The sequence below is a fragment of the Astyanax mexicanus genome, chromosome 1, assembly GCF_023375975.1.
Source record: "Astyanax mexicanus isolate ESR-SI-001 chromosome 1, AstMex3_surface, whole genome shotgun sequence".
Classification (NCBI taxonomy): domain Eukaryota; kingdom Metazoa; phylum Chordata; class Actinopteri; order Characiformes; family Acestrorhamphidae; genus Astyanax; species Astyanax mexicanus.
In genome coordinates, this window is record NC_064408.1 from 41,171,478 (window position 1) to 41,184,656 (window position 13,179).

The following is a 13,179-nucleotide window of genomic DNA, read 5'->3' on the forward strand; positions in this document are numbered from 1 at the left end:
ACATAACTGATCTTTCATTGAACTACTTTGCTGCTTAAATGGTTGGTTATGGATAATAATCTTTGAAAATACAACAAATCTTATATTAATGCTTTATTAATGTAGTTTAGCCTCGGGCTAACTGACTGCATCAGGCAGGAGCAGGTGTGCTGCTAAAATCTCGGCTGTGTTTATACAAATCCCTCTGCTTGACTTTGGCTAAAGGTGAGCCATTAAGACATTTGCTTTTGGTAAGCGGGCAAATAAAAGGAGCTTAAAACTGCGTCAGTAAACACAGAGGATGGCAGGAATGTGTGTGTGTGTGCAAGTTTGTAAGTGTGTATGTTCTTTATTCACCTTCGTTCTCCTCAGCAGCTTTGACACACAGGCTAACAACAGCCCTCTTTTTACTTTAACTGGTAACTTTTTAGCATAAGCTCCAAATCCAGACATTCACTTTAACCAGACCACAACTTTCCAGACGAAAAAATTAACAGTTAATTTTGCTTTATAATCTATATTTGAGAAAGAAATGTCCTGTAATGAAAGAATGACCACTGCAGGGGATTAGCACACTCTGCTGTAAAGCTTGGTAACACTGTAAAGGTCAGACAGCACTTACAAAGAGGGAAAAAAAGACAGAGCCCCTCACAAGAACAAGGGAAAAGAAGAGGAAAAAAAAGACAGTGAGAGAGTGAGACGGAAAGAGAAGTAACAGGGTGAGGTTTCTTTACATCAGCACAGAAAAGGACAAAAAGAACAAAGTGTCCCATCAATCCCATGTGTCCCAGCTGCCTGCATTTGCTAATTCAGTTTAAGGCAGGTAACTTTAACACACCATATATGTAGAAAAGAATAAAAACTACTCATTCTTATTATCAGACTGGATGTAATTACCATAACACAGTAATAAATGTGTGTTCCAGAACTCGACTAAACAGCTCTTTGTTTGTAGCTTGCAAATAGAGGCTTACACATTAGCATATGCCATGTTATGAGGTGGGAGGTCTGCACTGTAGTTCACTGTGCATTTATTTTGCATTTCTGCGAGTTTCAACCTTGGACACTGTCCACAGCATTACATAGACTGCCATATTTAAACTGGACACCAAAAATCATACTATACTAACTATGCTGCACTGCACACACTGTCATCAGTCTGAGGAGAAACAAATACATTTTTGTCTAGGAAACCAAAGCCACTTTAAAGAATTTACATTTGAATTAGAATACCCTAAAGTAATCAACTATAGTGTCATAACTAAAACTTTAGTACAACTATATTCAGAAATGTTGGGTTCTAAGAATAGGAGATACCTGGGAAAATTGATATTGGGTGTCAAGACTTTTAACGCATTAACTGGATATCCCTTTTAAGAGTCCATCACTCTACCCATACAGTGAGCATCAGAACACAACAATGCTAAGTATAAAAAGCAAAAGCAGAACATTACAGAAGAGACCTGCACAAATGTTTTGATGAGAACATTATTTTAAGCCAAACTCTGAGGACGTATTTACTGCACTCTGTTAGAGTGTCTAATGACACTCTAACACTCTAATGACTATTTCACTAAAATATTTGTAAATCTATCTATAAATCTGTATTTAGATTTTTATATTGCATTTATTTTACTGCATTTATTTGTAATGCTCTACATCAAAAGTTTTATATAGTCACAGCATTTTGGAAATGTTTGTTATTTAACAGTGATGGCCATCTTCCAATCATCTCACTATATAGAAAATATTCTGTAGCGAATAGTAAACCAGTTGACATATGAACCATTCGGAAGTCACACTCTTTTAGTTATACAATGGCCAGAGAGTTGGACTATGCTCTAGAACAAAGAAGCAGGCGTACTTTATCTGCTATATTTAAATTGAGATGATACGCTGCTACTCCAGAAAGACATTTGGGATGTGCAAGCTCCAGAACAAATGAATGAATGGTTTAATGCAGACTTTGCTATTTCTTGATTTAGTGGGAGAGTGAACTCTACAATGTTAGAGCAGATAAAGCAGTTTCTATAGCTGATTCTAGAATGTTTTCAGCATGATGACAACAAACATGTAATACCATGCAGAGCCACAAACATATACAACACAGAAAGGAATTGAGACGCCTGTTCTCTAGCTGGAATTAAAGGCACTAAAGATGAGCCAAATCGCACAGTGTCCACCTGCAGCACAGCGAATTACAGCAGATCTTGCAGTGTTGCTCTTATAAAAGGAATAAAAGCAGAAATTCCTCCGATATTATAGCATTAAACTGCATGGATATGAGCTAGGATAACAGCTATGGATAACAGCCAGCTTACTATAAGAATATATTCTAAATTACTGAGTACTGTGTGTTATTTATATAAAAGAGTTAATTATATCATATAATATAAAAAAATCCAACCTACCTGGCCTACCTAATATTTAAATGGTAGTACTTATTAATATAAATATAAATTAATTCTAATAAAGTGTGCATTTCCTCTTTTATAACAACAACATTAATCATAACAGTAATGGCAATAAAACAAGTTTCTTGTCGTTTTCAGAAACTAAAAAAGCAAGTAACAAAGTAATTTGTAATCCAACTTAGTTACTTTTAAAATCAAGTAGTCCAGTAACTAAGTTACTTTTAAAGGGGTAATCAGTAATCAGATTACTTTTTCGAGGTAACTATGCCATCACTGGTCTTTGGTTTGTCAGCAAAAAATCCGACTGCTGTGTGTGGGGAAAAATATTATAATATTCACCTGTATTTTTATGTGGCTTGGCCTTAAACAGATAATCCTGATACTTAAGATGCATTAAGAAACCAGGTGTAAACTGGGTCAAAGTGCATGTGTCAAAGGAGCAAGAGGCCTCTGTTGTTGCTGCAGCAACTAAAATCTAAATGGAGGAATTCACATGTGAGTCTGTGAGATGGACAGACCTTTAAACATTGTCTCAGACCTACTGCATCCAGACCTACTAAGCTAATTCCCATTCAGTTATTCTAGTGTCAGGGTTTCATGCCATCGCAGTTGAAACAAAATTGCCCTTACACACTGCACTGAGCACAGCAGAAACTTAAAGCACTCTGGAAACACAGAGAAAAAAATCCCTAATGTTTAATTATGGTTCACTGAATACTTCGCTATGGAGCTAAATGGAGTTATTCTTGTTAAGGAACATCAAATACAAAGAAGAAATGCTATAAACTTACCTCATATAGTCTCTATGAATAATTAATTCACAAGAAAATAGCAGAGATCCGCACACAGTTCTCTGAAGCGTTTCTATATGTGCATGCTGTTCTAGTGTCTGTGCCTAACAAGTAATTTCAGTTCCTTACAAGCGGTGTAAAGGGAAGTGGTCAAGAGGTTGATTCACCAGCCTCTGTCCATCTCCGTAATCAACAGGAAAGATCAACAGGTCTCTCTCTTAGCTCTTAGATGTTTTCTCTGCACTCGTTGCCATGTTAACAATTGGAATGGAGTGATGAAATATTACACTGGTTTTATTGTTCTATAAAGCAGTATGCTGGGGGCAGAATTATATAAAGATTATATTAGGGCCAAACAACATAAAAATGAAAGTGTAAATTAATGAGAGACATTTATAACAGATACAAATCTAATCATTTAGAGTCTGAGATGCATACGAGTCTCATTATAACAATGCCAACAGCTTTTTCTCTCCAAAACACATTAAACAACCAAAACACATCCCCATGCAGTACATCACACGAGCACATGATTTCGCATGCTGAAACTGATGTTGTCTTCATCTAGGTTTGAAAAAATGCACAACATATTTCCAGTGCATCACACATCTTTAGCATAGCATAGGAAGAAGATGTATAAACAACTGGTTGCTATGTCAAGTATGTACAGTTGGACCTATTATAATTGTATATTTATAAAATTGTACTTCTTTACATTATATTTTTGTTGAAAATAAGAAATTAATAAACACAATTCCACATTGTTGAGATAATTGAAGTGCATATCACGAATACTTCACACAGTATATTTGATCTAGATATAGTTTATAATACACAGTCATCCTGCATCAGTAACATGTTTATTTCCTTTATTAATGACTGGAATTTACTGTATTACTGATTATCGCGGCAGGGGTGCTGAAGGCTCGGCTATGCCACCATGGGAAAATCTGGACACTGTATTATCTAACTGTAACACTACATTAATAATCTGCAGGTTATAAATGTAGATAATAAATAGATAAATGGCGATTAGCCCTGTAACAGATAATGAGCGGAAAATGCCCTTTTCAGTGCTCCGCTCTTAAACGACAACCCATGCAGTTAGAACCACATTTCCCTTAAAATACTACGACTTTATTCTCGTAATATTACGACTTTAATCTCGTAATATTACGTCTTTATTCTCAAAGTGAACTGTTTTTATTTGTTTTGTATGGCCCTAAAATGCCGTGGTAATTTAAAATCGTCTATAAATACAACAATTTAATTCGAATTTTGTAAATTTAGCAAATGTTTTGCTAGAGGTTAATTCTTTGTAGTACAGGAGAGAGGAATTAAGGGTGAAAGGGTGAGAGAGAGAGAGAGCTAATTCAGTCACTAGCAGGTCAATCTAAGGCTAGGCCTGTATTAGCCCCAAAACCCTAAAAAGAATTTTCATTTACAAAACCAAAATTTCCACTGAAAGCAAAACCAGGTACAAGAAAAGACAAGCCTTTACAGCTGAATGACCCAAGATATGCTTTTTGTTCAGAATCTATCTATCTATCCAGGTGTGGAAAGTCTGAAGATAAACTTTATCACATATTTTCCTGGATAAAATCAGACATGTTTGGGCATGCTCGGCGTGTTTACATTGGAAAGAATTTCCTCCTCACCTCTGGGCTTTTTCCATCCCTCCTGGAGGCAAACAATTTACTGCAAAGCTAATTAACCTCACTCTTCACATCTGAGCTCTAACATCCTCCCTAAAGACAACAATTACAGAGAGGGTAACATAATTAACTACATTTGCTGCCTGTTCATGTGACCACCTGTGATGACTGAGCTTATGTAAGAGTTGGTTTTGTTAGGGGACAGAGTCAAGTAAATAGTACTACATGTACTATGAATTAGGGCTTGGGTAGAGCTGGACAATAATTAAATATCAAAATATTGTGATGTAAACTGTTTCAATAATTAAACACATCATCCATTTCAGTATACATTATTTAGAGCATTTGTCACTGTTTATTACAGAGTGCAGTTCATGAACTGGCAAGATTTTTTGTGCCTTTTTCTGTTCTTATCAATATCAGATTTACACTGTACTGACCAACATTAAAACATGTATTGCAATATATATTTTGTCCATACTGCAATTATTTAATTGGCAATTTATTAGATTTCAACCAAAACTGATGTTCAGAATGTCTTTTTTGGGTAAATATATCAAAACATTCTGTTAAAGGAGCATTCAGTAGGAAATGAGAGTGAGAATGTGAAACAGCAACAGCAGTCCAATGTCTAAACCACACGAGAGTTGTCTGCTCCGCCCATCCCTCCCCAGACGTGAAGCTCACTCAGGTTGCCAAGCTGAGGAGGCTGAATGCAAGACAAAGCTCACTATCTTCTACCATGGCAAGAAACATCCAAACATACTCTGTAAATGAACCTGCCCGCTTGCTAGCTTCCATGCTGCAGCATCGCTCTCTTGCTGTTGAGTACTGGCAACCTTGGGGGTGAAGTTAACACATACCCAGGACAAACTGCACATTCCAAAAACGAACATACTGGCTGATGTGCTGCTGACAAGAGCCGCCAGTGCTTTACTATCTGATAATACATCCTGATCATTTTCTCATTTACTACTAAAAAAATATAATCTATAATGGTCCTTTGATACTTTCCTTTGTGTGTGCCATCACACACTGTACCCTTTTTAAAAAATGCTGCGTGTGTAATGTAGTCACATGGCCCTGCCCCATCATAGAAGAAAAATTGGAATCAAGCTAAAATCTTCAATTAATCATGATATAGTTTTAAGGTCCTATCTCCCATTTCTAACATGAATTATATTATAGTAACATAAAGAATTTGCTGTTACGCTTTGACCTGACCACCCTGAAACTTTGAAATGACCCTGGTGTAAAAGGCATCAGTTATCCCCGTCTCACTCTGTTGTAGGAGGGCATTTATAACACCACAATAGGGCCGACAGAAAGGAGACCACAGCCTGTGTCAATGGAAAACTGATAAAACCCTAAACAACGATAACGAGTGTTGATTCTGTGTGGTTGAGCCGTCTATATGTTTACAACGTTTGTGTGTGTGTGTGTGCACATGTCCTCCTAGTGTGCACTGCTAACAGCTACGCCTGGTCAATTATACACTCAGTTCAAATCAAAGATTGAATGTACCTAGTGAAACCTATTCTGCAGGATTTTTTTCCCCATTTTTTTCCAGCAAAATGATGTAAATAGACAATAACAAAATCACACAACATCCCCATGCTTTCTTCCAGAGTTTTAAGCTAGCAAGTGGAAGGTTATTGTAAGTCCTAGTATTATGAAAAATTTCTCTGCATTTGAATTAAGAAAAAATATTAACATATCAAAAATTAGGCTACTGTACTTAAACTACTAAAACACTAGTAAGTACTCCACAGGAAGCGACACAGTTAACATAACATGCTACCATAAGATTGAATTACAAGACTAGATCGTCCACTTCTGTTCTTCTTATCCAGCATTTTCTGCTGATATAAGCAGGCAGTGGTCAGTTTAGACTTATCCACTCTGCATTTCTGGACAGATTTTATGGTCTTTCTTAAAAGACAAACAATATTGTGACTCAGTCCCGTGAGAGACGTGAGTGTCTGTACAGGCATGTGGATGAAATATAAAAATAAGGATGTTAAAAAAGGATCTGAAAAGCTGTGAAAATCAGAATACTGTCAAGTACATCAAGTCAGGCATGATATTTATATAGTCATTGAACTAATGCAGGACAAGACCTACACAAAGGGGACATTGCTAATGGCTGAGTCTGGTTAATAATACACTAATTTCCTCAAAAGCAGATGGCATTGGTGTACAGTAGTGGGTAAGAACACCGCTATTTCCAAACACCTAGCAAACTAGAGTTTGTTTCCCAAGCAAGGCATGCACATCATTCTACACCAACAAGACTCCACAAGCAAGACTTCTATCACTAAACTAGAATACCTGTGCAACATAATTCACATGTAAGTCACCATGAGTAGGAGCATCAACTCTATGGAAGATGTTCTAGTTCTAGGATAAGAATAATAGGGATACATTACTGTTCTAGTTCTAGAATGGCAGACAGCTGAACTGTTTTAGTTCTAGTATGGCCAGACAGTCAAACTGTTCAAGTTCTAGGATGACATGAAAAATGTACTTTTTCATTCTAGAATGGCAGACAGCTGAATTGTTCTATTTTTAGAATTACCTAGTCTAGTTCTAGGATGACAAGAGTATGGTTTTGCTCTAATTCTAGAATGGCCAGACCTTTTGACGGTTCTAGTTCTAGAATTGCCACATACTCTGACTGTTCTAGTTCTAAAATGACCAGAGAGATGGACTGTTCTAGTTTTAGAATGACTATACAGTTGGACTGTTCTTGTTCTAAATGGTAACAAAACTGTATCAGCTCTGGCTCTTATAGAAGATGTGCTAATTCTAAAGTAGCCAGTTAGATTAACTGTTTTTGTTCTAGTGTACTAATTCTAGAATGAGTTTTATGGGAATATATTAGAATATATTAATACTAGTTCTAGAAAGACAGACAGCTGAATTATTTTAGTTCTAGTATGGCCAGACAGTCAAACTGTTCTAGTTCTAGGATGACATGAATATAGTACTTTTTCCCCATTCTAGAATGTCTGAATTGTTCTATTTCTAGAATTACCAGACAGTCTAGTTCTAGGATGACAAGAATATGGTTCTGTTCTAATTTTAGAATGGCCAGACCTTTGGACGGTTCTAGTTCTAGAATTGCCAGATAGTCTGACTGTTTTAGTTCTAAAATGACCATACAGTTGGACTGTTCTTGTTCTAAATGGTAACAAAACTGGTCTATATCAGCTCTGGCTCTTATAGAAGATGTGTTAATTCTAAAGCAGCCAGGCAGATGGACTGTTTTAGTTCTAGTGTACTAATTATAAAATGAGAACTAAATTAATATATCAGTGTTCTAGTTCTAGAAAGGCAGACAGCTGAACTATTTTAGTTCTCGTATGGCCAGACAGTCAAATTGTTCTAGTTCTAGGATGACAAGAATATGTTTTTTGTTCTAATTCTAGGATGGCCAGACCTTTGGACGGTTCTAGTTCTAGAATTGCCACATAGTGTGACTGTTCTAGTTCTAAAATGACCAGAGAGATGGGCTGTTCTAGTTTTAGAATTGCCAGATAGTCTGACTGTTCTAGTTGTAAAATGACCATACAGTTGGACTGTTCTTGTTCTAAATGGCAACAAAACTGGAGTGTATCAGCTTTGGCTCTTATAGAAGATGTGCTAATTCTGAAGTAGCCACGTAGATGGACTGTTTTAGTTCTAGTGTACTAATTCTAGAATGAGAATTATATGAATATATTAGTGTTCTAATTCTAGAATGGCAGACAGCTGAACTATTTTAGTTCTTGTATGGCCAGACAGTCAAACTGTTCTAGTTGAACGATGGCAAGAATATGGTACTGTTCTCATTTTAGAACGACAGCCAACTGAACTGTTCTAATTTTAGTATTACCAGACAGTTGGGCTGTTCTAGTTCTAGATTTGCAGACAGTTGAGTACAAGTTCTAGGATTACAAAAATATGGTACTGTTCTAGAATGGCCGACAGCTGAGCAGTTTTAATTCTAGAATTACCAGACAGTCAAACTGACAAAAATATGGTTCTGATCTGATACTAGAATGGCCAGGCCTTTCTACCAGACAGTTGAACTGTTCTAGTTCTAGAATTGCAGACAGTTGAAGTGTTTTAGTTTTAGTATGGCTAGACAGTCAAACTGTTCTAGTTCTAGGATGACAAGAATATGGTATGGTTCTCATTCTAGAATGGCAGACAGCTGAACTGTTCTAATTCTAAAATTGCAGACAGTTAAAGTGTTTTAGTTTTAGTATGGCCAGACAGTCAAACTGTTGTAGTTCTAGGATGAAAAGAACATGGTTCTGTTCTAATTCTAAAATGGACAGATCTTTGGACTGTTCTAATTCTAGAATTACCAGACAGTTTAACTGTTCTTGTACTAAATGGCAACAAAACTGGACTGGAACAGATATAGAACGACCACACAGATAAACTGTACTTGTCTTGGAATGACTCTAACAGAAGATGGACAAGTTCAACTGTGCTAAATCTAGAGTAGTAGAGGACTGTAGAGGACCAGATAGATGCCCTGTTCTAGGCCTTAAACTGGCAGACAGTGGGACCGTTTTAGGACTAGCCAGAAAGACATACACACACTTCCATGCAGTGCATCTCAGGCAGCATTCACTGTACAGACCCCACAATGCTACACACACTCAAACACAGTCTATTTACAGCACGTATCCTAAGCAGCTCTGCGTGATGTCATCCAGCTGGCCTGTGACCTCCTCAGGCCGCTTCTGCAGCTGCTGTTTGAGCAGGACGACACCTGTGCTCTCACTGGAGCGCCTGCGCACACAGGGCACGAAGTTACACGCACACTCACACATACACACATTCAGAACAACAACAGCATCCGATTTCAGAACCCGCCGGGCGTCTGCACTACTGTTCTGGTGGCTCAGTGAGACTCAGCAGCAGGGAGGAGAGAGAATAATAGGCTCTATTGTGTTTACAGTATAAGAGAAAAACAACAGGGTGGACATGCACACAGTGGGAGAGAGAAAGAGAGAGATAGGTAGACTGACATTCATTTATTTGCTATTGCTTCCAATCTTCAGAGAACTGATATAAATATACATTCAACTGGCATAAAATCTATCTGCTTCATTTCCATGATATTGCCACGTAATATATCAGTACTTTTATTGTAAGTGTTTACTGATATAACATCAGTGTGCAGTAGTTTGGACAGCCCTCGACAAAATAAGTCACATCCTCTACATTTTATACATAATTACTGATTATTTAGTTAATTTAACAGACAGAACAAGTAAAAATGTATTATGTTTTATTGCTTCTAGATTGCCTACACAGTTGGACTGCTCACATTCTAGAATCATCAGACAGTTGTTGGTCTGGTCCAGTTCTAGATTAACAAAAGGCCACACACTTGGTCTATTCTAGTTTTCAGGACTATTCTAGTCACATCCATCGGAAATCTCTCATAGTGGTGCTACTAAACCTACTCAGTCTTTTAATAGCTTACTGATTATACTGTAGTTACCCCTTATTATGGGTTTATATTTAGGCCCAAAGGTGGCTTCCGGCAGCTTTACTTTTGTTTAGCCTATCCGTCTCACTTTAGGCTTAAGAGTTTTATTTTACACCAAAAGGAGTTTAACACACTGCAATTCCTGTGCTGCTTGATGCTGGATGGAATAAGAAGCTCCATAACATTTACTTAAAAGAGGAATTTACCCAAAATCATGTATTTACCTGTTAGATGCGTGTTTGTCGGTGTAACTCTTTTTAACAGATTTTCTCAACCTTTTTTTGTTTTTCAAAAAAAAAAAATATTAATAATATTTAAAGTCTTAAATATCTTTAAGTCCACTTGTTTCTGTGGTAATTAAGTGAATTGTTTTATTTGTGGTTTAAAGTTAGTGGCTGTGGAGGTGAAACAAGCCATTCCAGTCTTTTGCATCAGTGTGTTCAGTGTTAGTAAACCAGTAGCTGATTAAATTGTTAGCAATATGATATGTGCAGTTATAGACTGTAGTAATGGTTCACCAAGAACACTAATCAGTTCTATTCACTGACCAATTACAGTGATTTCTACTGAGACATGGAGATTTGCAAGTTATGGCTACTACTAATGTAACACCCTGAATATGGCTTTGGACCTGATACTAGAGCAAAGATAGGAAACATCTTTGAGAGTCTGCAGGAATCCTTTTGTGGCAGCAGAATACTAAGCTCTCGTCTAAAACCGAGAATTGTCTCTTCTATATTCTCAGTTCTCTCATGGACTGAGACACAATGTTTTGCAATGTTTGTTGTACTGAGCTGGACAATATATCAATACTTTGTGTTTTTACCTTATTGAAATATGCTTTAATACAAATAATGAGGAGATCATCAGTGCTAGCATTACACAGACCCAAGTGTAAATTTCATTAAAGAGTTTAAAAAAAGTCCTATTTAATTGGAGGACGTGCAGCAAAAATGAAACAAATAAAATTACTGTATTGTGAATGAAAAAGTATTTGAATAGCAGAAACAGCTACTGCTGACTTCATTCTGTCGGTCACAAAACAATAAATAATTTGTGCTGTGAAAATGTCTTTAAATATTGTGATATAATATTTTTCCAATTCACCTAGCTCTATCAGTATGAGATTACATACACCAAGGGTGGAGAATATACTGTTCATACTGATATCAGAATTATTTTGTATCAACAAAAATTAAGAAATATATTGTGATATCAATGTTGACCATTTTGTCCAGCACTAGTTTGTTGCAATGCATGTTGTTGAGTAAAGTTCTGAAATTATGAACCTGTTTTTGCAATGTGACAATTCAAGCATTAGTTTCACTGTTCTGTTTGATAGTTTTATTGTGTTTTTGTGTTATGGTGTTTATATGTGTGCTAGCAAAATATATATAAAAAAGAAAGAACTGTGAAGCAGTGACCTTGTGTTGACCTGTTAGACATTTAAATTGTCCAGTTTTAGAGTAACATTGTACAGTTCAATGTCAGTAAAGCAGTGTGAAATATTTGGAACATAGTGATGGAATATAGGAAAGTAATGTAGGAAAGGAAAACTCATTTGTGTGCCTGTGTTTAAAGGAAGTTTGTATTAAAATGAAAATGTTGTTTTTAATCTGAAAAAATTTAACCGCCACAATTTAGCTTTAGTACCAGACTAATTACAGTAGGCATTCTATTAAAAGATTGGTTAATTAGGGGTGACACTAATGTATTTTATATAGGAAAAAAATAGAAATAGTGGAGTTACAAAAATTAAGACAATTGTCCACCAGAGCCAAAATAAATCATGGTATTTTTACTTTTACTTTGTTTCTATTTTTACTGAAGCGGAGGTCTAAAAGCAGGACTTCTAATTTTACTGGGTTTAAGTAAAACTTTACCTTGGGTTCCTGTACTTTAACTCAAATACAGGGTTTGTGTTCTTCCACCACTGCAACTGCTTTTTTATTTTCAACTAAATAAATCTAATTTTAATACACTTTTCTGCGATTCCTGAAATGTAAAACAAGGTGAACTACACTACAGTCATTAGTTTTTTAATTAATGAAATTATACTGAATTACAGTAAAGACTTCCATGTAACTAGTTAGTTTTTTTTATTAGCATTTTCCACAATGTTTCACCTCTTTAGTTACTAAACTCAACTTAAACGCAGTCTAACCCACTTTACAGAACTCCAGCAGACTTTAACCCAGACATTTATCACCGCTGTCTAACCGCAAACGCTCTAACAGACCCCCGAACGGTGGCGCTACTGGTCCAGGCGGCTGTCAGCCATAGTCCGCCCGCAGAGAGAGCGGTCGGTCCCGGGGTTAGAGTCTCTCACCTGGCCGCTGGAGCTCCGTGCTGCGGTGCGGGGGCTGGAGGCTGGGGGAAGGCGGCGCTGCTGCTCGTGTAGCCGGTCAGAACGACGCCCTGCACGGCCTGCTGGCGGCTCATACTGCGGACAGCATTACTGGAGCTTTCCGAGCGAACACAGATATACACACTCTCTCAAACACACTCACTTACACTCTTACTCTCACACACCCACACACTCATACACTCATACATCACACACACGCTGTGATAGCCAGCGACTTTAGACTGAACCGTTCATCTGATGAATCGAATTTACCGGCTCCACTGAATCGTATAGTTTTTTTTTTTTGGTCTCACTGACCGAAAAGTTACGTTCAGCTACATATATGCCAGCAAAACGTTAAAAACTCATAATAAACGTCAATTCAAATATTTTCTCATTTATTTCTGCATTCTTCTATGTTCTTGTTGAAAGTCGAAACTTGAAAGTCGATGGACTGAATCGGTTCATTGCGAGTGAATCAACTTTCCCATCACTAACC

General features: G+C 36.9%; 1 protein-coding gene across 4 annotated transcripts in view; it reads right to left on the reverse strand.

Annotated features, from left to right (window-relative positions):
* The window catches only part of arhgap18 (Rho GTPase activating protein 18), a 45,658-nt gene that overhangs the window by 26,061 nt on the left and 6,418 nt on the right, over positions 1–13,179 (reverse strand). Inside the window, exon 1 of one of the 4 annotated variants that reach the window (XM_007259682.4) lies at positions 12,663–12,961. The exons of 2 other annotated variants lie outside the window; for them this stretch is intronic. In XM_007259682.4, coding sequence (XP_007259744.3) covers positions 12,663–12,775 — 113 coding nt within the window. In that variant the 5' untranslated portion in view covers positions 12,776–12,961. Of the gene's footprint in view, positions 1–3,184; positions 3,262–12,662; positions 12,962–13,179 lie in introns of those variants that run through there. One more of the 4 variants, XM_049478854.1, reaches the window with a different exon arrangement.